Raw genomic sequence first — 23944 nt, forward strand, 5'->3', positions numbered from 1 at the left:
CACACACACACACACACACACACACACACACACACACGCTCATGCTCATTATGTAGCCCTGGCTGTCCTGGAACTATGTAGACCAGGTTGGCTTCAAACACCTAGAGGCCCTCCTGCTTCTGTCTCCTGAGTGCTGCGATACTCACCAGCACACCCAGCTCTCCCGAGGAGTTGGTGGTGTCTTCTGTGTTGAATGCTCAGTATGGGGCTGTGGGAGGTATTCCAGGCCTCAGTTAGCCCTCATCTCTGTTTGAGATCCCTCAGCCCCAGCCTGTAAGCCTGTATAGCACACAGACTAAGGTTTGAGTTATGGTTTTTAAAGTCTTTAAAAGGAAAAAATCAAGAACATCTTAGGCCACATGAAAATCTCTGTTTGGGTGAGCGTGGTTTCATTGGTACAGATGACGCTCCTCCCTGCCAGTTCCCACACCTGAAGTCTGTGGCTCTTTTCTCGCTGAGCTACCCAGTGGGCGCTGGGACAGGCCAGCAGCTCTGAAGCTGCCTGGCTCCACAGGCAGTAGCAGGCTGGGCTCTGATTCCCTGCCCTGCTCCTAGTGCTTGGCGTGGGAAAGGAAGCCGAGGTACTTGTCCAGCCCCAGGGCTGTCACAGCGGGCGTGGGTGATGGATTTCACATGCTTGGTTATCTCCCCGACTGGTGAAATTGCACGGAATAACAGACTGTTGAAATTGCACAAGTAACATCCTTTCAACCCGAAAGCCAGGGAGTCTGCTTTCCAGGAGCCTCTTCATCCCTGGGGCTTTACAAGGTTCTCTCTCAGGAAAGCTCTGAAGAGCCCGCCAGGCCTGCCACCCTCCCTCTCCCCAGTTCTGACTGGTGGCCTCTTCCTTCCCCTCCCCCGATGAGAATATACTCAGGATGTAGCCTGGGAAACCAAGTTTGCAAGCCCTATTGCTCCCTGCAGGTGGCTCTGGGCACTTTGTACTCCCCATTTTCCCCCACCCCATGCTTTCCAAACACACACACCCATCTTAGAAGACTGTAGGCTGGCAGTTTGCTTGTGTGAAGGCTCTTACTGTTCTTTTCCTGCCTGCGCTCCCTCCCACCCTGCTTCTGTTGTCCCCAGAAGCATATCTGGAGGGGTGTGGCCTGGGTGAGGTACCCCAGGTATAAGCCATACTGCCCTTTGGTGATATAGAAGGACTATAACAACTTATTTCATGGGATGTCGAGGCTTCTTGAGCACAGGCTGCCTCACTAGTGTGAATCTTCCAGCTTCTCTGCCCAGTGTATCCAATGGTCTGAATGGGTGGGCTGTTTCCCCTGCTTCCTCATCAGGCATTGTGGGAGGATGGACTGAGGCCAGAGAAGCCAGGAAACTCTTATATGTTTATCAAGCTAACACATAAAAGACCTCAGATCTTACAAGGCCAGCTGAAGTCATCCCCAGGGCCACATTGGATGGTGGTGTGTATGGACATGGAGATCAGTGTCTCTTGCTGAGCAGCTACTGGCACCTAGGTCCTGAGGATTGGATCCCAAACCCAGCAGCATAGGGCTTGTCACATGCCAGTTCTCTGTCATCCAGTCCCTCAAAGAGATATCCATACCTCTATCCCACGTTCTGTAGCAGCCCTATTACATATCCAAGAGTAGGGGCATCTGAGGAGAGGTTGGTCAGAGAAGACATCTAACTTCCTGTGACACTTCAATTCCCACAGAAGTCTGTATTGGACACAGTTCAGGAAGTGCAGGAGGTACGTGGGTCCCTTTGCTGTGTAGTATAGTGCGGTCCCCACACCACTGTCTACTCAGTGCCCAGCCAGAATGCACTGCCCTTCTGCATGGGATGCCCGCTTCACACTAGGCCCACAATGTGGCCTGCATTGACTGCAGTATAGGCTTTCTGGGTGGCTCATGTGTGTACCAGAATGCCCATTGGCTCTTTGGGTTCCATCTGTTGAAGTCCCTGTTCATGCGTCTTGCCCATTTTTCAGTGGCTGATATTTTGATGACTTTTGAGTTGTGAATGACGTCTAGCTGTGAACTGACCAGGCAAATGAACTTTGAAGGGCAACTCCGCCCTGATGTTCATCCCTTCCCCGGGGCCCAGAGGACGTTCAAGCATACTGTGTGCTTCTTCCTGCCCCACCCCACCCCCGCCACAGTCCTATTTTTTTCCTTTGCCTTTTTGCTACAGGGTCTCACTATGTAACCCAGATTAACCCATGATTCTCAAACGCATAATTCCCCTGCCGCAGCTTCCATTCATTTCTCTCGTGTCAGTGCATCCTCAGTGTGCTATCCGGACGGCAGTGCTTACTCACTCTCCATCCGTACCTTTGGGTGCTGGAGGGACAACTGAAGAGCACCTATGTGGTACTCTACAACTGTACCTCCAGTTCCAGGGGTCCAGCACCCTCTTCTGACCTCTGTGAGCATCAGGCACTCATGTAGTGCACATAATGTACTCCAGGAAAAACACTCATAAAATAAATAAATATAAAATTTTTTAATCTTGCCTTTTATATCTTGACTTGCCTTCCCTGGAATTGGCGTCTGTGTGTAGTGAGAGATAGATAGAGATCATAGAGGCACCCTGGCCACCCTTTCTCCAGTGCCGCTCAGCCTCAGTCCTGCTTCTGGAGCATGCTGAGACAGCTACTAGAATCAGCCATATTGCTCTTCTGTGGTTGTCCCCGGCTATAGGGAGCAATGACAGGTGTGTGTCACTCATGGGCATTGTTAGCTGTAGGCACCAGAGTGAGGTCTGCGGGAACTCTCCTTCCTGCAGCCATAGTTCCTCTGTAAATCTGAAGCCATTCTAGAGAGCAAAGGCACTCTTCCTTTGTTCATTTCTGGGCCTCCTTCTCACAGACCTCTTGTTGAGAGGAGTAGATGACAGGCCTCACAGGATAGACATTGTGAGCCTGGTCACTCATCAGGATCACGGGGCAGGGGTGACTGTAAATGCAGTAGGTTACACATGGTAGGCAGGGGCCCTACCACTGAGCCACACCCCAGCCCCTCACTGGGGGATTCTAGGCAGATGCTCTACCACTGAGCCACACCCCAGCCCCTCACTGGGGGATTCTAGGCAGGTGCTCTACCACTGAGCCATATCCTATTCCCTTACTGCTGGGTTCTTCCTAAGTGTTGTACCATTGATGTACCACTGAGCCTCATCTCCAGTTCTTTTTCCTTTGAGACAGGATCTTGCCAAATAGCTCAGGCTACTCTTTACTCAGTCTGTGGCCCTAACTGACCTAATATGTGGAATTGTCCTTCCTCAGCCTACTGTGTAGCTGGGTGCCTCTCATTCCTTCTGGAACTTGACATTGAACTTGGGATTTAGGTAGAGTGAGCAGGGAATTGGCATGCTGGAGCACCTGTGGTAGCCATAGGGGAGGAAGACTGCTTTGCTTGTCATCTTTACTTGTCAGACTGAGTGGCCTCTGCTCTCAGAGACCAGAATCCATATTGGGAAGGGGCAAGTGCTCCTGCACACTCTGGACAAAGGTGCTGAGATGGCTGTTGCAGCTGTGGCCACCCCACACCAGTGTTCTACCAAAGGCTCCTTCCTCGGCTGGATGCTCCTTGCTTGTGCTCTGCTCTTGAGCTCCTCATCCACACCCAGTGACCCTATGCTGTGCTCACTCCTCTAGGGTGACTACAACCAGAATCGAACCAAAGTGCTGCACATGAGCTTGAACCCGACCAGCATGGCCAGACAGCGCCAGCGTGAGGACCATGACCGGTTGCAGGGGGAGTGTGAGCGACTTCGGGGACTTGTGCACGCCCTGGAGAGAGGGGGCCCCATCCCTGCTGATCTGGAGGCTGCCTCCAGCCTGCCGTCATCTAAGGAGGTGGCAGGTAGGTCCCCTCACCTAGCCCTCTGGTCTCCGGAGAGAAATCCACATAGGGCATCTGGGCTGAGTGGATGGACAGAGCCCACTGGCCCTTGCAGCCAACTGAGACATATTGCTTCCTTGCAGGCTTCACAAACAGGGTTAGTCATCCAAGTTTGCAAGCAGCTAAGATCTTCTCAGACCCCCCAAAACAAATTAATACCATTTATCAGTTTATATGTGGCCCATTAATCATGAGTAAATCCAATCCTCCAAGAAAACAGGGCCATCGTTCACTGGTCTAAGCACACGTCACAGAGCCCAGGGCCCTTTGCAACCAGGCCCTAGATTCCAGGGAAGAGCAAAGCTAACTAACACAGGCCGTGACTCTCACTGCCCCCTCCAGTCTGTAAATCAGGGTGACAACCATCAGAACATGTACCTGTCATCCCTGATGCATTGTAGTAGCCACCGACATCAGTCACTGAGCCTCACTGAACGTGGCAGCCCTGAGATCCTGCCCCAGCTGTTTTGCTCTGTAGCTGTGACTTGCAAACTTGTGTGTGCAAGGGAGGGGTTTGTACTCGGCCTGGATCGGGAGGGAACCGGGACAAGGGCATGCTGGAGGCAGGTCCTGCAGCAACCCTGTCTACCCTGAGACCACTCTTGTCTCCTAACCCTTAGGGGCATTGTGCAGTGCTGGGGCTATGGGCCACTGTTGTCTTGGGGTTTATGTCTCGCTTGTGGTTGTCAACTACTTTTTATCCCGTGGAGCACTCCTGTTTCCTTTCTATGTACTTGTGTGTCATCTGGTCCTGTGGAGGCACTTGGCATTTCCAGTGAGAGTCCTTGAGCCAGGGAGGATGGAACTGTCATCAGAGGGTCCTTCCCGCAGTGTAGATCTCAGTATGGAGTGGCAGAGACAGGTCCTTCTGGTCTCTCATTCCTGCATTCGTTTTCTGTCTTCCTTCTGGTTGTTGCATTTACCCTGGGCCTTCATGAAGGGATCCTGAAGACACTGTTGCACAGAACCTAGGGACCCTGAGATGGGTTGAAGGCATGCAACAGGGGCCTGGTACCCTGAGGATCCAGCGTCTGATCAGGAATGGCTGGTACACCCTCCCTTATGCCTCTGTTAGTCTGAGGAGCTGTGAGCAGCAAACAGTGCTTTGGGGCTCCACACCGAGTGCCTACCATAGAGAAGGTCTTCCTTATAGCTTGTCATTATCATCTGCATTTTACCCACAGTCTTATTGCCTGGCTATAGGGACCCCTATCAGCTTCAGGTGCACTGGCTTGACAGGTCTCCAGTTTGTGAGTCCAGTTGTTCCTGTGTCGCTGTTGGTGTCATCTGTGAGTGGCAGATAGGATGGGCCAGGACCCTGTGCCTCTCGGGAGCTCAGAAGACCATGTTGGCTTACACTGTTGTTCTTGTCATGAGCAGTGTCATAGGTGTGTGTGTGAAGTCCATATCTGCACTGCCCACTCCTTCGCCTCCACCCTTCTCCATGTCAGGTTTTCAGACTGAAGGAACTTGACATTGACCCTCTTAAGTCCCGTGTGTCTGTTTTTCTGCACACCAAAGTGTGCAGATATGTAAAAGTGTACAACCCAGTCTCGAGCCCAGTTCCCTTGGGTCTCAGACCACTTGCTCTCTCCAGGAGAGCAGAAACGAGTCCTAGCAGCCCTGAGCTTCCAGGCTACAGCCATTACAAACACTACCGAACTTTCCACGTCACCAGCATTGGCAGGCAGATGGAGGAGACCCCTACAACAGATGAGCCCGCCTGTCATTGGCTCCCAGGAGCACAGAGTCCAGCTGGGCTGTTTAGGGAGACAGTTCAGGGGGTTTCTGGCTCCTGAAAAAGGCTGACCCAGGGACCAAAACCCAGCCTCCCATTGCTTCCCCGGATCCACATGTGGCCCCCTGCTATCTGTGGCCACTGCCAGTGAGCTGGTTAATTGCAGTTTAATTAGGCATGCATTTAAATTAAAACAACCTCATCTTGTCAGAGTGACACATTGGAGGTGATCAAATTTGTCACTGCTTGGCTGGGCCCAGCGGATCCCAGAGGTGTCTCTGGGGAAGAGAGAAAGGAAGCTGGCTTGTGTCGCATTTTTCTTTATCCTCAGCATTTCTGTCCTAGAAGTGAAGGTTCTCTCCAGGACCTAGTTTGGGGCTTTGGGGTGGGGTATGGATTAACTCAGGTTCTTCCTCTGTAGCTCAGATTGGCCTTGAACTCTCCATTTTCCTGTTTCAGCCTCCTAAATGCTATAATTAAAAGCATGCACCATTAAGCCTGACTGGAGTTGAGGCTTAAGCACTTGGCACTTGGTTGGCACTTGGGCCTGAGGCACCATGAGCTACACTCTGCTTGGACCACATAACTTCAGGGTCGCTACTATTCTTCACACCAATGGCCCTGACTCTGGTACCTAGGTCAGCTGTGGTGGCGAGGGAGGCTCAGGGATGCCCAGTGCTCTCAAAGCTGAAACCAGCTTGGCAACTTTACTTGATTTACAGGCTAGTCACAGTCCCTGCTCTCTTCGGGAGGGCCGCACCTCCCAGGCCTTAGTCTACTCAGAAGTAACTAGGGTGCAAGCATGGTCTTCGAATAGCTTAAATGAGGAAAGAGATGTAGGGGCTTTGTCTCGGGTGTCCCTACACAGCCGTTCATGGCATCCTGTTCTGGGGAGATGTCAGCTGTTTGTTTTGAGCCTCGGAACCAGTGTTGCAGGTCTGTAGAATGGTGCTGGCTGAGCAGGTACATCCCTGATGCTGTCCCCACAGCCCCCATGCTCATGCAGAACAGCAAAGTATCATTGCTGTATATGGGCTTTGTGTCAGGGACAGGGACACAGAAGGACCACATTTAAAAAAACTCAAAACAAAACAAAACCTGACACTGTTTTCAACAAGCCCCAACAATGCTTGGTATGCTGTAGAAACTATGAAATTCAGAGCTTGGTACCATAAAGTTTTATTGAAACTTGACCACCCTGTTATTAGTAATATCCACAGCAATAGGAATTAAGCTCCCAGAGACTAATAGAGGTGCCTCCTAGAGTCCCCCAGTGAGGGGCAGGGGTGCGGCTCAGTGGTAGAGCACCTGCCTAGAATCCCCCAGTGAGGGGCTGGGGTGTGATTCAGTGGTAGAGCACCTGCCTAGAATCCCCCAGTGAGGGGCTGGGGTGTGACTCAGTGGTAGAGCGTCTGTCTAGCTGTGGTTGAGGGCCCTGGGTTGAGCCCCAGTACTTGGGGGCTGGAAGGACTTCTTAATTAAAAGTGGTGAAAAGGATGAGTCTGAAGTTTAACCTTTCTGAACAACATCATCTCTTCTTAAAAATAACCCTCAAACGCCCCGACACAAACACCGTAAGGGATGTAGATATCAGGTGACAATTCTGACAGGAGGAAGCAAAGCTCTTTCTCTAGAAACACACATTCGCAGGAGACATTCTGCTAGCTTGTTTCTTAGGGCTCATGTGCTAAAGGAACAGTTTGGGCTGTCCATATCAGTATGGCACTGCTGTGTATGGTGGCCCAATCAAGATTCTCACAGTTCTCTCACCAATATTGAGTCATCTTCTCCCCTAGTTCCAGGTGTCTACTCCTAGATCAGGGCCAACTGCCTGTCCTGTTCCTTCCTGTGTCTAGAGCCTTGTCTCCAGCATGGCACCCAGCCTCCTGCACCTGGCTGAACACTCAGGATTTAATTGACCCACTAAGTTAGTCCCTCATTGGGTGATACTCCACGGTACTCCCTCCTCGTGCTCCTGAGGTAACCCTGGTGATGCTGTGGGGGATGGAGTGCGAGCACAGTGCTGTCGTCTACCTTGAACCTGAGGAAAGCAGGGCACCAACTGCTTTCAAACCCCCAAGGAGGAGGCTGGAGTCACCCAGGGTTCCCTGCCAGGCCCTCAGGGTAGCCCACTGTTGAACCATGTGACTGGGTACATGTTCTGTTAGACTTGTGATGTGGACCGATTGCATTTAGGGAGAGTGAACAGATAGAGGTTTGAGATGCTTGTGGCTACATTTAATAATGTACACACATACTTGTTCAAGTGGAGTGAGCCTGCCATGGACACAGGGAACAAGGATTTCAGGGAGACCTAGGGAGGGAACCCTAGATAGTCACTGAAGGCTCTAGAGCAGGGTTGTAGCTTGACTACCACCCAGGGCACATGGTATTCATGAGTCCAGTGTCAGGAAGTCCAAGAAGCATGGCAAGACTCCAAAGCCGACTTCCTGGAAGGTGCTCTGGCTGCTGTTGAACCCCAGAAACCAACATTCTGCACAGAACCTAAAAGGGCCTCATATCTCCTCACATGCCATCAACACAAGGGCTTTCATGGAGCCAGGAAAGTAGAGCACCAGGACGACAGCCATAGGAGCAAGCCCACAGTGACCGGCATCATTATCATATAGTCCACAGGCATGCACGCTGCCAGGAACTGGGAACACCTGTCTTTCTGTAGTCGTGTCCCTGCTAGGTACTTTATCAGAGCCACGGACATAAAGCTGGGACAAATATCAGCTGCTCAGAATGTCCTTAAGTAAGAAACAAAGCACTTCCCAGTCTGTACTTGGTATTAACAATGGTTACTGGGTCGGTTGTCGTTCACACCTGTAATTCCCATACTCAGAGCCCCAAGTTTCAGACACCCTGAGCTACAGAGTAAAATCCTTATCAAATGAAAGGGAAAAAGAGAAACAGAAAAGAAAAAGTTAGAATTAGTGAGATGATGAATGAAATAGAGACAAACAGAAACCACGTAAACCAGAGTCTCTCTTGCTAAGTTAATACACATGCAAGAGCACTAAGTCCTTGGGGACCATCTGACAGACGGCACCAGGACAACTCTGGTGATCTGGACAAAGATGGATTTAGGCCTTGATTCTGAGCCCACACAGCGAAGAGACTATGGAGGGAGGGTCTGCAGCTTCAAACAGAAGGAATCAGCTGGCACAGCCCAGAAGCAAATAGGCGTATTTATCAACTCACTAAGGAACCTTCAAAGCCTGAGACAGGCCTGTTGGTGCAAGCTGTCACCACAACCACTTGTGAGGCAAAAGCAGTGGGGAGCTCAAGTTGAAGGCCATTTGGGGAGACTTTGTGAGATACTGTCTCCCTACAGTGAGCCCTTACAGCAAGATGGGAACTGGAGGCTGAGCCTCTTATGCTGTTCATAAGCCAGCTAGTCTGGGTACTCACTGGTGAGCGGAGACCCTCCCTCAGACTAGTGGAAGGTGATGACCAGCACAGAGATGGTCCTCTGACCTGCACGAGTGCATCATGGCATGTGTCTATGCACACAAGCACATGCTCTTGCACATATCATACATACATATATCACACATGTTTTGCGTGTCGTACACACATCACATATGTGTCTGTACATACAGAGGTTTTTTTTTTTTTTAAAAAAAAAAGAATCATGGGATTTAACTGCTGACTTCATAGGCTGAAAGAGGCTCTCACACTCTACCTCACTCAGGTCATTTACAAACTAGTCCCCTCCCCAACCACTTTTCTGCTCAGGGGCCAGTGTGAAAGATAGTTCCTGAGTGGGAACAAAGGAATGGCTTCAAAGGGGATTCCCCACAGCTGAGAGCTGACTACAGGACTAGGCGTGGATGGGAGTCAGGTCTGGAACTCCCACAGGGAACATGGCACGGAACCCTGAAGGGTCAGTCTTCTTGTCCCGGGTCAGGTAGAGCTGAAAGGTGTCCATCTAGTGAGCATGGCCTTGGCAGCAGGTAGAGGGAGTGAGGGCCTAGAATTGGGGTGGAGGGTCGTCCTCATCCCCAGCCTGTCTCTCAGCTGCTCTAGGGACTCTGAGTTGTGGTAGAGAGCTGACCTGGGCAGTGACAATGTTCTCAGCATAGCCTAGCTCCCTCGAGGTCTCCGAAGTGTAGTCCAGACCCAGAACTGCCTTGATACCCTGAGGGTGTGGCGGAAGCTCCCCGTACCTGCTTCCACTCTGGGTTCCCTTGGCTCCCATCCACTGGCACCTCCTCCAGAGCCAGCGTGACCCTTGCCTCTGGCCCCAGACCTCCATCTGAGCTCAACACTAGCCTGCTAGCTATACCCCCAGGCCTGCTCTAATGATGTGCCTCCCTCTGGTCTTCTTTCCCCTTCTTGCTGACTCGCTGTCGCCCAGCCCTTCTCTGGGTTCTAAGCACCTCGGGGACAGAGCCTTGCGCAGCTCTAGTCTTGTTCTCTTTTCACCTTCTGCTTTGGAGATGCCAAGGAGCAAGCCCCAGGCCCGCACCTGCCGGACAAGCACTTCCCCTCTGAGCCACATCCCTAGACCGTGAGTCATATCCTGAGTTTCCCTTGGCTGAGGGTCCCTGTGACCCCACACGGCTCTGCCAAGACTGAGTAACTGCTGCGTTCCCCAGCCACGTGGAGCTACTCGGCTGAATGCCTTGTTTCCTTTCCTTCCTGGCATGTCTGTAAACTTTGCCGGGTAGCTGGAGCCAAGTACCCAATTAGGGATTTCTCTCCAGTTTCATTCAGCCCATAATTGAAGTGGGAGCGCCTTCGCGCCTGACACATCAAACAGGCGGGCACCCTGGAACCCCAGCCTGGATACACTGGGCAGCCCTGACCTCCCCACCTCTGACCTGCAGCACCAGGTTGGGTCAGGCCAGGCCAGGAGGTGTTGGCACAGCAAGTGCTCCCCAGTCAAATGAGGGCAGGGCCCTTCAGATAGGGGTCCCCATGGGAAGTCATCCTGGCCTAGCTTGGCAGCTGCCATCTGCCCTTAGTTTCTTGTCTTGGAGAGAGGTGGCATGCTCACCTGCCTTCCTGGGCTGTCACAAGGCTGACCTTAGTAGCTAGTCTGCATTCCATGACTGAGGCACATGCTCTATATATAATCTGTGCCATGAAAACATAAAGATTGTGGTATGGGGTCCATTGGAGTTGGGGCCGCTATGGGGTCCTGGGGTTGTGGGGTTCATCTGAGTTGGCATAGATAGAAAGCCACCCACCTCTCCCAGGAGCCTGCACCGGGCCGTATCCTCTGCGCCTCACCACACTGAGCAGCAGCACCCTCCGTCCCCTGCTGTCTAAGGGTGTAATTAACTCAGTGATTTAGTGATCTTACAGCGGTGCTCTGCCTCCACGACAGCCTGGCTTTAGAATGTTCCTGTCACCCTGATGGGTCCCCAATGCCCTTGCAATCCTCCCTGCTCCCACTCACAGCCCAAGGCAATCACTGATCTTTCTTCTGTTGATTTGTCTTTTCAGAACATTTGTCTAAATGGAACCTTACACTACACAGGCCTTTGTTCTGGCTGCTGCTGCTGAGTGAATACTTTCGAGATTCAGCTATGTCTTACATATATACATATATATATATATATATACACACACACACATATATATCCATATTCCTTTGTATGGCTAAGTAATATTCCACCATGTGGATGGCACATGTGTTAGGGATCAAGTCATTGATGGTGGACATTGGGTTGTCTCCACTTTGGGCCTCTGTGAGTCATGCTGCTGTGGACATTGGAGATAGTGCCCATGTCTTATGTGTAGAAGGGGATTTCTGGGTTACCTGGTACATTTATCACTTTTGTAAGGAATAACCTAATTGTTTTTCAAAATGGTTGTACCAGTTGACATCCCCTTATGAGGGTCCCCCGCGTGTGCTCACCATCCTCCCTACCATTCGTCTTTCCTGGCTTCTTGACGCCAGCATCCTCTGTGGGTGCATTTCCCTAATGACTAATGATTCGGAGCTCATTTCTGCAGCTTATTAGCCATTCATACATCTTCCTCGCCGAGACGCCTCTTACATCGGTGCCCAGTTTTTAATTGGATTGTTTGTCTTCTAATCATTTTCTTAATGCTTTCGTCTGATAAGCAGCGTTTTTAATTTTGATGAAGTGTAATTTATCAGCTCTTCCTTCCATGGCAGGCGCTTGGTCCTGGGGACTTCGATCACCCCAGCTCTATGGTTGCCCATGGTTTTCCAGAGGGGCTCAGTTTTAGACCCTGTGTCTCGCCATGTTAGTGTTGGGATGATGGAATCCAGCTTCATTCATCCTCTTTGGTCCTCAGTCGTCCCACCACGCTAGGCTGCTTTCTACTGCTATGGTAAACATCATGACCAAAAAACATCCTTCCCATCATGATTTGGGAAGGAAAGGGTTAATTTCCTTACCTGTCCCTTTCACAGCCCACAGGTAGGTCAGCCCAGGAGCTCTAGGCTGGGACTGTAGTAGAGGCTGTAAGGGAAAGCTGCTTATTAACCTTTTCCCTATGGCTTGCTCAGCCCACTTTCCTGTAGAACCCAGGCCCACAAGCCCAGGGGGCACTGCACAGCAGTGGCCTGGGCCTTCCCACACCAGTCATTAATGGGGAAAATGCCTCACAGGCTTGCCTGCAGTCCAGTCTGACGGGGGCATTTTCTTACCCAAGCTTACCTCTTCTCAGATGACCCTAGCTTGTATCAAATGGACAAAAACCTAACCAGAACACTTGCCTTCCCAAATCCCAGCACTCTGGAGGTGGAGGCAGGGGTTTGTAGTTTATCCTTGGCTACCTAGTGAGAAGGAGGCCAGCCTGAGTTATTATAATAATAACAATAACAGCTGCATTTCTCTGACTCTGAAGATCAGCTCAGGGTGTGGGTTCTAGTCCTGAACCCCTTTGTCTTGATGATCATATTTTCCAACTCTCCATAGTTCACCCTGTCCTGGCAACCCCATCCCTTGTCACACTTGAAACAGAGGCCATGGGTCCTGGACCTCTTCTGGAGGATTGCCTGCCCTTTTATGTGCTTTCCTGGGTCAGCTGCCTCTTTCTTCTTGCTTCTTTGTAAAGAGGTACAGTGTGTAACTTTTCCTGGGGAGTCTATTTCTGTTCACCCCAAATTCAGGTGCCAATAACAGATCAGAGAGATAATTCCATCCAAGTCCAGCTTGGTGAACCATTGAGTGTTTTGGGGTTCCTTACAGGCATGTGGATGTGGGGTTGCTTATAATGGGTGATAAGCTGCTGACAGAAGTGTGGGTGACTCCAGCAGCTGCATCAGGTTCACCCCAGCATGCTGATGACTCTTGCAAGCTGTGCCCCTAGGGCCTTCCAGCACAACTTGCAGGCAACTTCTCTGAAGAATCTTCTCCCCAGCAACTGTTTACTCATATAACCTTAGGGAGGGAGAGCCACTGCGCTATTCCCCTCTACGTGGGGACATAGAGAGCCTCTTGAGGAGCACTACAACCCATCTGATTTCAAGATGCCCAGGGCCATGTCTGTCACCTCATCGGTCCACTGTAACATGCACTTTCTGGCCAAGCTTCAAATTTCCGAATCTCCCTGCTCTTCCCTTGTTTGTTCCTACTCAGCTACAGACTCAGCTGACAGTAGCAATATCCATGCCAGTCCAAATGCTGTGCTGCCTTGAGATTTCCTCCAGATTCTAATCAACCCAGCACCCAAAACTCTACCTCCTGCACAGTAGACCCTCTCCTGTGATATAAGGAGACAGAGTGGAGGAGACCATGGCACACAGATCTGCCAGCCCCAGCCGGACACCCAGGACGTAGGGCTCCTGCTCTTCATGGCCACTGGGACCATCGGGTGTTATGTGTGTTGTCTCTGGAAAGGAACAGGTGGTTCTTATTAAAATGCTGAGAATTGAAAAGACTTCAGGGAGCCTTGGGCAGTGTTCGAAAGGACGGGATCAGGGGTCAGCCGAAGGCTGGGAGGTAGTTCCATTGGGAAACTCTTGCCTTGCCAGCATTATGAGGTCAATCCTCAGAACCCATATTTAAAAATCTGAGCATGTTCCCATGAACATGATCCCAGTATTGAGGAGATGGGGACATGCGGATCTCTGGGACTCTGACCGCCAGTCTACCCTACTTGGTGGCTCCAAGCCATGAGAGACTGACTTTTTTTAACTCTATGACTTATATTTTTATTTTGTATGCATCTGTCTGTGTGGGGTGGTGCATGTGGAAGTCATAGGACAGCTTTCACAGGTCAGTTCTCTCTTTCTATCTTGTGAGCCCCAAGAATCTAACTCAGATCAAAAGGTGAATAACTGAGGAACAATATCTGTGGATGTCCTTGACCTACACATACATATGTGTGTTTGTGCAGGCACATATGTGCAGGACATGCACATATGTACTCATGTGTGCATACATACATAGTGTCTGTGCATACACGCACTTGTATGCACACACGTGTGCATACACACTCAGCAGAGTTAGTAGAGCCCTACTCCCTGCTCTATCTAATAGAATCCAGGCAACCTGGACTCAGCCCCAGCTCTGGCTGTGTTTAGCCATCAACATGTTACAACAGTCATGCCATCATAGGCCGAGGCTATCAGCCCCCCTCTGGACTCGGGGCCATGGAGAACAGGAGGGCCGCCTTTGCTCCCTTTCTTTGAGAGCTGATGATTTCCAACCAAGCCAGTCTGTGTCCTCTCTTCCGGGCTAGTGTGTGGCAGGAAGACAGGAATCCCCAGCTCCTCTCTTCTTACCTGGGGCTCCTCTCTGGCCTAACTGTGGTCTTCCTCTGGCTCTGCCTTACCGTAACCCAATGTCTCCAAGGTCTCAGTTGCTTCCTGATCCTAGCATCCTTCCAAAACCTGCTCCGAGCTGCTCAGGCTGCTGAGTTGGTTCTGTAGGCTTTTCTTTAATCTGCTCTCTGAAGAATTGGTTCCATTCAAGTCCGAAGCAGTCACATGCATTAGCATGTATTTAATAGACTACTATGTCTCAAGGAGGGGGGCACAAAGGAGACTTAAAGCTTGTCTCACCAAGAGCAGACAGATTGACTCGAGAATGACTTGGTCAATAAAAGATGAGCTCTGAACACCCCCCCCCCAAAAGGGAGCTCGCCTTCCAGGGAATTATGGTTTCTGTAACCCAGTGTCAGAAATTAATAATACATCCAGTGTGCAGAATGGATTGCCAGCTTTCAGCCTCAAGTAGTAGACGCGAGTCCAGCGCGGTGGCTCTTCTGCGACTCATCCTCGCTGCCTCTGCGCACGGGCTCCATCAGAGCTTCTGTCCTGACCAGAGGACGGCAAGCCACCGCCCCAGCCCCAGTCTTCTCTTGCAGACAGCCTGCCCTGCGTGTCTGTGGAAGGAAGTTTCTTGAAGTTTGTGTTGAGACAGCTGTGTTCTCATGCTTTGTGATGCTATTCTCTGTTTCAAGTGTATTTGGCTAGGCAGGGAAATGGAGGGAAGGTGTATACACCTGTGATGGAGTCATGCCTATTGGTTTCTGGTTATCTTTATGTGTGAAACCTTTCTTTGAAAGCTGTGGTTCCCCTAGAGGGCATGAACAGGCTACATGAGTGTGTGCATGCACGTGTGTGTGCGTGTGCTGTCTGCCTGTCTGCACATGCATATATGTATATGCACATGAGTGTAGTCACTAGAAGGTGTCCAATCTCTTCCTTCAATATGTTCCACTTAATTGTGCATTGTGATGCACAGTCTCTCAAGAACCTGGAGCCAGAGTGGCAACCAGCAATCCCCAGTATTCCTCCAGTCTCCACCCCTCACAGCCACATCTGACTTTGTACGTGAGAGCTGGGGCTTTGAAACCAGGTCCTCACGCTGTCATCTGTCGCCCCAACTCCATGATACGCTTTGTCCCTACCTGCCTCACTATCCAGCCTCTTGGCAGCAAGAATATGTGAGTCGACACTGGGCAGCCCACAAGCTTCGGTTCTGGGTTTTCCGGAACCTCCATTCCAGCACTCAGCCTCCATTCCAGCCCTGCTGGAGCGCCCTTGCAGTAGAAGGCAGCAGTGCATGCAGGAGGCTCACAGCCCGAGAGCTCTGTCTGCCAGTGTGTTGCTAAAGTTGCTATCCAGGGGATCATAAGTAGCATCTGCCCCTTCTCCCGAGGGCACAATGACAAACTGAGGCACAGCTCTACCAAGATTCACTCTGGAGGCCCAGTGAATTTATTGAGCTTTCTTGAAGAGAATGGGTTCAGGGCTGCTTACAGGGGTGTGGGTGCTTGTCCCCCAACTGACTACACTGGAAAACCTTACTCAACAAGGGTGAGAGCTTCTCCTTAGCCACAGAGATGGATTCCTTCCTCCCCTTGTCTTCCCCAGCCCATATACTTTAGCCCAGTGGTTCTCAACCTTCCTACTGTGACCTTTTAATACAGTTCCTCATCTTGTGGTGATCCCCAACCATAAAATTATTTCATTGCTACGTCATCACTGTAATTTTGCTACTGTTGTGAATAGCAATGTAAATATCTGATAGGCAGGTCGAGAGCAGCTGCTCTAGCCCTTCCCTGAGCTCAAGTGCAATTAAGGCATCGTTGCATATAACAGGTGGTAGGTGCAGCTGGATTCTCAGGTGAGAATCTCATGACCCTCCCATCACTCTAGTCCACGGCCCCAGCTGGGATGAGCCTTTTGAAGGGGTCACTGCTGAACTTCCCATGATGGCAGTTATTGAACTTGGAGGACAGTCACTCAAAGCAGCCAGGCAGCTGGGGCTCTGTTCACCCAAAGTTGATCCCGCAGCCTATGATTTTTCTCTGGGTCCCCAATCCCTCTGCCTATCTTGGAGTGGAGATGACTTCCCTCAAACTATAACCTAAATATAGCCCTGACCTCTTAGAACTGCCCACGGAGACCCAGTGGAGAGGGGTCATCAACTCAGACAGCAGGGAGCACGGCCCTGCTGCATGCTCACAAGGAACGTGTGCCGTATGGCTGCCAGAGTCACCACACCAGGACAGGAGATGCTGGAGCCTGCAGTGGTTCTCACCCCAAGGATGGCTTCCTTGGGGCTGCTCCCATCTGGCCCTCTGTGTTACCCAACTGTGGTATGTCTTTGATCTCCCCCACAACTCTTCTCATCTGTCACCAGCCTCCCTGCCAGAGCTTCCCAGTGCAGAGCCCCCTAAAGAGAAGCTTGGCATTTAGAGCCAAGTCAGGAACCCAGCTCTTAGGCTGGCTGCCCTTGGGTAAGACACCAGCTTGTGCTCCAGTGACTTGTCAGAGAGTCTCATGTGCTGCCAACGGAGGCTATGGGTAGAAAACAGTCCTGGAACGGTACTGGCTGGCGTCTCACCCTCTGCAATGCATCTTATACCCTGCAGTGCTTTCCAGCAACCAGCCAGGCCCTTTTTCTCCTTTTTTGGTTCATTGTTTTTTTTTGGGGGGGGGGGTTATTTCTTTTTTTCCTTTGAAGCATGTAATCTAGATTGGCCTTTCTACTTCTACCTCTCAAGTGCTGAGATTACAGGTGTGCACTCACATGTCTGGTTTATACCGTGCTGTGTATTAAACCCAGAGCTTCATGCATGCTAAGCAAGTGCTCTACCAACTAAACCACATTCCCGGCCTTCCTCTCTGTACCTTCTAATGGCCTGTGTGTCGAGGCTTTCCAGTCCTGGTTTCCCCGATCCTCTCTAGCTGTATATGCTAGAGACCTTCAAGTGGATCACAGGTTGCTCCAGGCCACACAGCCCCAGTGTCTAAGGAGAGTGTGGGTCTACCTACTCTTCTGCTCATCAGCTCATTTGATGCTGCTGAGCTTCTTACAGTGACCTTGTGTCCCAGGCACTGTGGGTGCTAGGCTTGCCCCAAGGGAGACCCAGGCTCTGCATCCAGGGACTTGTACAGTGGAGGAAGTGGACCCTCAGCCAGACAGGGTAGCATACATGTCCACCAGCGGTACAGAAGCTCAAGGGAGGCCAGGAAGGAAGGCACTTGGAGATGGTGGAGCATGTTATAGAAGTGTGCCACCAAGCAGGGTCCCTTGTCGGAGGCAGAAGTCCAGGGCCACTTGTAGCATAGCAGAGAACTATACCGTCCATGCGTGTGTGGGTGAAACTGTCTCACACAGCCAAGTGATGGAAGCCAGGACAGCACTTAGGGCTGGGTTTTCACATCACCCCATCCTACCCTGCCTCCTGCATCTGATCAGGAGGGCAGTCAGCTCTAGCAGGGGGAGTATCAAGCACCTGATTGAGGGCCTCTGGGTCGGTCCTGGTCTGCAGGAATCCAATGGAGCTTTGATCCCTGGGACAAAGACTGCAAGGATGGCCAGTTGGCAGGGGCTGTAGCTGAGAGCAACTTTGGTTGCTGGCAGGGGGGGCTTTCCATTTAGGTGGTAACTGGCAGGTGTGCAGTAGAGCAGGAAGCAAGGGTTCATCCCTTAGGACTTGGGCACACCAGCTGCGGGGTCATGAGGAAGGGTTGATGTACCCAGGCAAAGTTCCCTATGTGCCAGATGGGCTAGGGTAGGGAGGCCTGTTGGGTGGGTTATAGACAACTGGAGGATCCATGTTGAGGAATAAATACGTTCACCAGAGATGTGGTCCAGCTACACATGGAGCTGCATGTAGTTTGGCCCCAACCCCTGACCCTTGTTTTCCTGAGCTAGAAGTAATACAGCAATGTGCATGACCTTTGCTTGTCACTGAAGGGGCCTCTCTTGGGCACCTCAGGCATGTGCCATGGGTCAGAGAGGCTTATTGGAGGAAGGGTCCATGTCGGGAAGAAGGGCTGGCTGACGACTCAACAGGTGGAGCCAGCAGTAGGGGACGTGTAGGACCGTGGAGCTTTACCCCTGCTAGCCAGTGGCCAGGGGACTTTCTGAGCCTAGGCCTGAGTTGCTGATGGAAGCCCCTTGCCCAAACCCCAGGGCAAACCTGAAGTAGCATCACCTGGCACTCAGTATGTTTGTGGGTGTCTCTCAGGGATTCCATGATCCTGAAGTTCCAGGTTGGGTAATATTGATCCTCCAGGCCTCTGGTTGTCTCCACATCTATCAGCCCATGTCGTGTCCCTCCCACCCTGGAGGACAGCAGACACGAGGGGCTGCTGATCCTCTGCCGCGAAGAGTGCTGCCACAGGGAGTGTGCAGCCTGGCGCGGCAGGGCCTCTCTCGCTCTGTCCCTGGGGTGGGGGAGGGAATCTTACAAGAACGAATATGATATCAGCGCCCGCTTGTCACCCCGGGACTCTCCCACCCTGTAATCTGGTGGGCTGTAATTGCCAGTGTCTTTTCAAATCATTTTTGTGCAAGGTGACAAGCTGCTTGCTGGAGTGAGCAGTTAATCACACAGAGATACCCCGTTTGAAAGGCGCTCAGAGCTTACCCAGGGGCGGCTGCCAGCAGCCAGGCGGGTGCACACAGTCTGCTCATCTGCATATAATTCCAGGGCGAGCAAGCCTCGCTGAGGCTGGTGTAAACCATGCAATTTCCGGCCCAGCAGGGAACACAGGCTGGTGGTGGGGACCAAACCTCGGGGCCTCTGGCATCAGTAGAGTTAAAGCAACCCCATCTCCATAGAGCAGCAGGAGACCTGATTAGCAGGTGGTGGTGACCTAGCCACTTTGGGAACCACAGTCCCCCATCTTCGACCAGCTACCCTACCTGTCACTCTGCAGGGTGACTTCAAGGAAGGAGGACCCCAAAAGTATCCAAGTTGATACGGCATATCACCTCCACCCACCAGCCATTCCGTTGTTTGCTTGCTTGAAGTTTGGGTTTGGGATGGGCTAATAACCTTTGGTTGGTGTTCTTTGCCACTCTACCTTCCTCCATGTGGTGTCCCAGAGGGTTGAGCCCATAGTGTCTCAGCAGGCCCTAGGTCAGTGCTCTGGGACATCTCCTCCTGGCACTCTCTCCAGGAAGCCACAGGGAGCAGGGCACAGACATTCCTGTCACAGCCACAGCAGTGCCCGGCCTCCACAGCTGCTAATAAAATTGCATAAATATTTGATGACTAATTATTAAATATTTAAAAATGTAAAACTGGAATGGTTTGGAAGTTAGCATGGCATGAATAATTCAGTCCTTAGATGCACATCATCTTTGGGTCTGAACAGGGCCAGCACCTCCAGTGCGTGATGTAGCCGGAGACATAAGTCCCAGGGACTTCTCTGGCTAGCCACAAGTCCCCATGCCTAGAAGCAGAGACTCAGGCCGAGTTCCTGTTGTCACACTGCAGGACAAGTCTGGAGGGGGTTTATGTGGAATTCTGAGCTGCCGGCCTGGACCATGGCAAAGCAGAGAAGGTCCCTTTCCTTTGGTGAGCCTGAAACATCATCCCTTCTGGTCAGTGTTCCTGTGTCTGCAGAGACCAAAGGCCAAGTATTGTCCCTTCACTTGACCAGACACTGGAGAGAGTCCATGGTGCACAGGGATCCCTCCCAAGAGAGACAGGAATAGACTCCCAGGCAGAGCCAGAGAGCATCAGGAGAAGCTTAGACCATGACTTTCTCTGTCTACTGCTTCCTCTTCAAGGCTGGGTGAGCTGGAAACAGCTTAAGGTTAGAGGGCTGAAGCTGTGTTCGCTGTAGCCTGTGATAGTCTAGTACCACAGTGATTTTTCCAAGGCCTGAAAATCCCAGCTTTGGTTAAGTGGATTTTATTCACTTCAGAAGGGAAAATGGCTCTGCCCAAATCCCCAAAGGAATGTCCAAAAAGCTGCTTCTAGCTTTTAATCAGGAGATGCGGAGGCGCTGGGGCATTGACAAAGTTGCTGCTCCATTGGACCACACCCTCCTTTTTGCTCCTACCCCACAGTATTATAGCTGGGAAGGAGGGGAGAGCCCGTCTGCAAACGTGGGAGCCAGAGAAGAGGGCCGCAAAGTCCTGGGCATCCTGGTGATGTCATGTCACCCGCACCTGTCATCTCCCTCGAGTGACATTCAGTCACTGTGAGGGTAAGCATGTGTTCCCTGCTGGCCCATGTGTGAGCATGTTTGCTTCCCTGTGGGAGAACTTGGCTGCATTTCCTTCCCGCATGCTCACCCTCCTTGTTTCCATTGAGTGTTAATGTGGTAACGGATCGCCTCAGTTCCTTTTCCGTAGCACTCAGACCTGTGCTTCTGTGCCTAGCCCACCATGGTCGTTTGAGTGAGAACAACTCTAATAGGCGAATATATTTGAATATTTGGTCCCCAGTTAGCGGAACTGTTTGGAAAAGATTAGGAAGCAGCCTTGCTAGAGGAGGTGTGTCACTGGGGTGGGCTCTGAGGCCATACCAGGCCCAGGGTCTTTCGTCTTTCTCTGCCTTCCTCTGGCCAATCAGATGTAAGCTCTCAGCTGCTCTCAGCTACTCTAGTGCCTGACTGACTGACTGCCTGCCTGCCTGCCTGCCTGCCTGCCTGCCTGCCTGCCTGGAATCATACTTCTGGCCTCGATGATCGTGGACTAACCCTCTGAAACTGTAATCAGGACCCCATGAAATACTTTAGTTTATGAGTTGCCTTGGTCGCGGTGTCTCCTCACAGCAATAGAACAGTGACGAAGACACTCTAGCTGCATGACTGTCTCTGGCTTCTCAGCAGAAGGGAAAGCTGCATTCTCTTTCTCCAGCCTGAGTCTGCTCTGGTGTGTGCGTACACATGCACGCACACCCACACATACATACATACGTGTGTCCCTCTCCACAAGCGGCTCTGGTGAGAGCCGTGTTGAGTCAGTGATGCTCTGACATCCTCATCTTGCCTACCTGGCATGGAGGTGAGGACACTACCTTTGTGGTGTGTTCTTTCACATGTTTGGTTTTCTATGCTGGCCAACATGGCCGACTGTTCTAACCTTCTGGAACTCTCTGGAGGGGCTGTCAGTGTCCTCTCAGTGCTTTGAGACACGGTGGGCCATCTGTCAGCTCTGCTTGGATTCTTGTCCTTGGCTAGTCCTCTTGGGGCCACAGCCTGGGATCAGAACACAGCGCACTCTGCTCTGATGGGGATTGTGTAGGCTCTTGCTGCCACCACAGGTCCCTGCCCTGATGGTCCCCACAGTCATGCAGGTGCCTCCTTCCCCCCTTTCCTGTTCTCTCATCATGTCTCTTGCCTGAGCCAAGAAGGTCCAGTGCTCTGTGATGCTGTTTTCTGGGCACTGAAGTGGGTGTTCCATTCCAGACGGGACTCTGGCAGGCCTGTCTCCCACACCGTGACTGTAACCCAGAGCCTTGCCCAGCCTTAGGAACTTGGCATGGTGTTTTTTTGGTTTGGGCTTTGAAACAGTATCCCATGTAGCCCAGGCTAGCCATAACTCACAGTGTAGCCAAGGATGATTTAGCTTCTGATCCTCCTGCCTCTACCTCCCAGGTGTTAGGATTGCAGGCATTTACCACCATGCAGTGCTGGGGATCCGGCCCAGGCCTCATGCATGCCGGGCAAGACTCCTGGTTGAGTCACATCACTAGCCCCTCAGGAGTTCTCTCTGGAGGGTCTGTGTTTCTCTATCCAAGGAAAAAACAGTTGGCCTTTCCTTTGTCCTCCTGCAGAGCTGACCCCAGGCTCATAGGGGTTGGCACTGTTGTGCCCCCAAGCTGCTGCAGCCTGCTGAGGGTGAACATTCAGATCCAGGACTGACAGCAGGGGAGCTGCTGTGATGAAGCACTGACCAAAAGCAGCTTGGGAGGGAAGCGGTCATTTATTTGCCCTACGGGTTGCAGTCCATCACCAAGAGGTACCAAGTCAGGGCCTGAAGCAGAGGCAGCCTACTGACTACTTTATTCTCTTGGGCTTGCTCAGCTACCTTCTTATATATCCCAGACCCGCCTGCCCTGGGATGACACCACCTACAGTGGACGAGCTCTCCCCTGTGTACATTTGCCATCAAGACAGCGTTCCACAGACGTGCCCATGGGCCAGGCTGAAGGAGGCAGCTTCTCAACTGAGGTTCCCGCTTCTAAAGTTTGCACGTTTTCAAACACCAGCCAGCACAGGGCATGGGGAAGAGCAATCCCTTCCAGAGAAGCTGAATTCAGTTCCCAGCACCCACATCAGGCAGGCAGTTCACAACCACTCCGCCCTCGGGGGAATCTGATGCCTCTGGCCTCCGAGGGCACTTGGCCTCCGAGGGCACCTGCATTCGCATGCACATATTCACACTTAAGACGACATACTTTAGAATGATAAAAATAAGTCTTGATAAAAAGCAGCCCAGTACCCACCTTTCTGCCCACAGCCATCTTCTCTCTGGTTATCTCCTCTCTATGTCTGCCTCATGTGTGTCCTTCTGGCCCCACTAGTATCAGCCCTTCTGCAGACTCCAGGCCAGGAGCTGAGACTCCAGAGATCTGAGCGCATAGACGCTTATTATCCCGCCATCTCTGCTCTTAGGCAGGAGTGCGCATCCCCACTAGCTTTGATCTGGAAGAGCACAGGCTATTTCTGTCTCGTGTCCTTCCCTCAGTGCTTTCACAGCTGCTTCCTGTGAGTCCAAAAGGGCATGCATGGGGCTGAGATAGTGAGGGTTGTCAGCTCAGAGCCGTCCTGTGGCCTCCCCCGAGGAGTGGAGCCAGCCAACAGGCCCGCCTGAGCTTACAGGCCAGATGTGGAGCAGCTAGTGTTTGGGCGCAAGGCCTGGTGTGCCTGCTCCAGGACCACTCTGGAAACCATCAAGTCAGGCTTGGGTTCTGACGAGCAATCACATCCCTTCTCTGACTCCCACTTGTCACCTGCCACATTCCTGTGCTTATAGGACAGCCAGGCTGTCCTTGTGGAGGGGCCATAGGAAGGGAGGGCATGGACAGCCTCGCCTGGGGTCACCAAGGTGAGGCACAAAGCTGGAGAGTTGGCAGCAACCACAGCTTCCTCCTGGCAGCAGGCTGGACTTGAGAGTTGGGAAGTCCCGTGACAAGATGGAAGAACACCCAGAGCTGCCAGAGAGTGAGAGGGTCTGGCCCTGCGGAACTAGAGGACTCCCCCAGAACAAGGCTGCCCCTCACTGTATCTTGATCTCAGAGTGACCTCCGGGCCCAGAGCTCCCTGGATCTCACCCCACCTACCACTCTGCCCCCTCACCCTGTGTTGTTACCTACACACTTGTGAATGGCTGAAGACATTTCCCCAAGGCCAAGGTTACTGCAGACCCCAAGGCCCTTTGCCTCCCAGGAGAAGCCCAAAAGCAGCCTATGCTCTTGGTCACTTTGGAAAGAGGCTGAGTGACAGCCGTGGCAGCAGAGTAATGACACTTTCAAGGTGGAGCCCATCTTTTATTGATTTAATCCAAACGTCGAAGTGAATTATTCATTCTTGTTTATGTAAGTCACCAAGTCACAGAAATAACAAGGAAGTTGAAGCACCTCAAATCAAATGCTTGTTTCCAGGCTTTGGGCACCACCCTCCACTTGTCTTGTC

At 51.8% G+C, this 23944-nt stretch overlaps 1 protein-coding gene across 1 annotated transcript in view; it reads left to right on the forward strand.

Annotated features, from left to right (window-relative positions):
* Window positions 1-23944, forward strand: part of Mad1l1 (mitotic arrest deficient 1 like 1) — a 315330-nt gene that overhangs the window by 230067 nt on the left and 61319 nt on the right. Inside the window, exon 16 of the mRNA XM_050163154.1 lies at window positions 3626-3833. Coding sequence (XP_050019111.1) covers window positions 3626-3833 — 208 coding nt within the window. The remainder of the gene's footprint in view (window positions 1-3625; window positions 3834-23944) is intronic.

Source organism: Alexandromys fortis, unplaced genomic scaffold (genome assembly GCF_014885135.2).
Source record: "Alexandromys fortis isolate MF-2015 unplaced genomic scaffold, M_Fortis_MF-2015_v1.1 scaffold_144, whole genome shotgun sequence".
Lineage (NCBI taxonomy): Eukaryota > Metazoa > Chordata > Mammalia > Rodentia > Cricetidae > Alexandromys > Alexandromys fortis.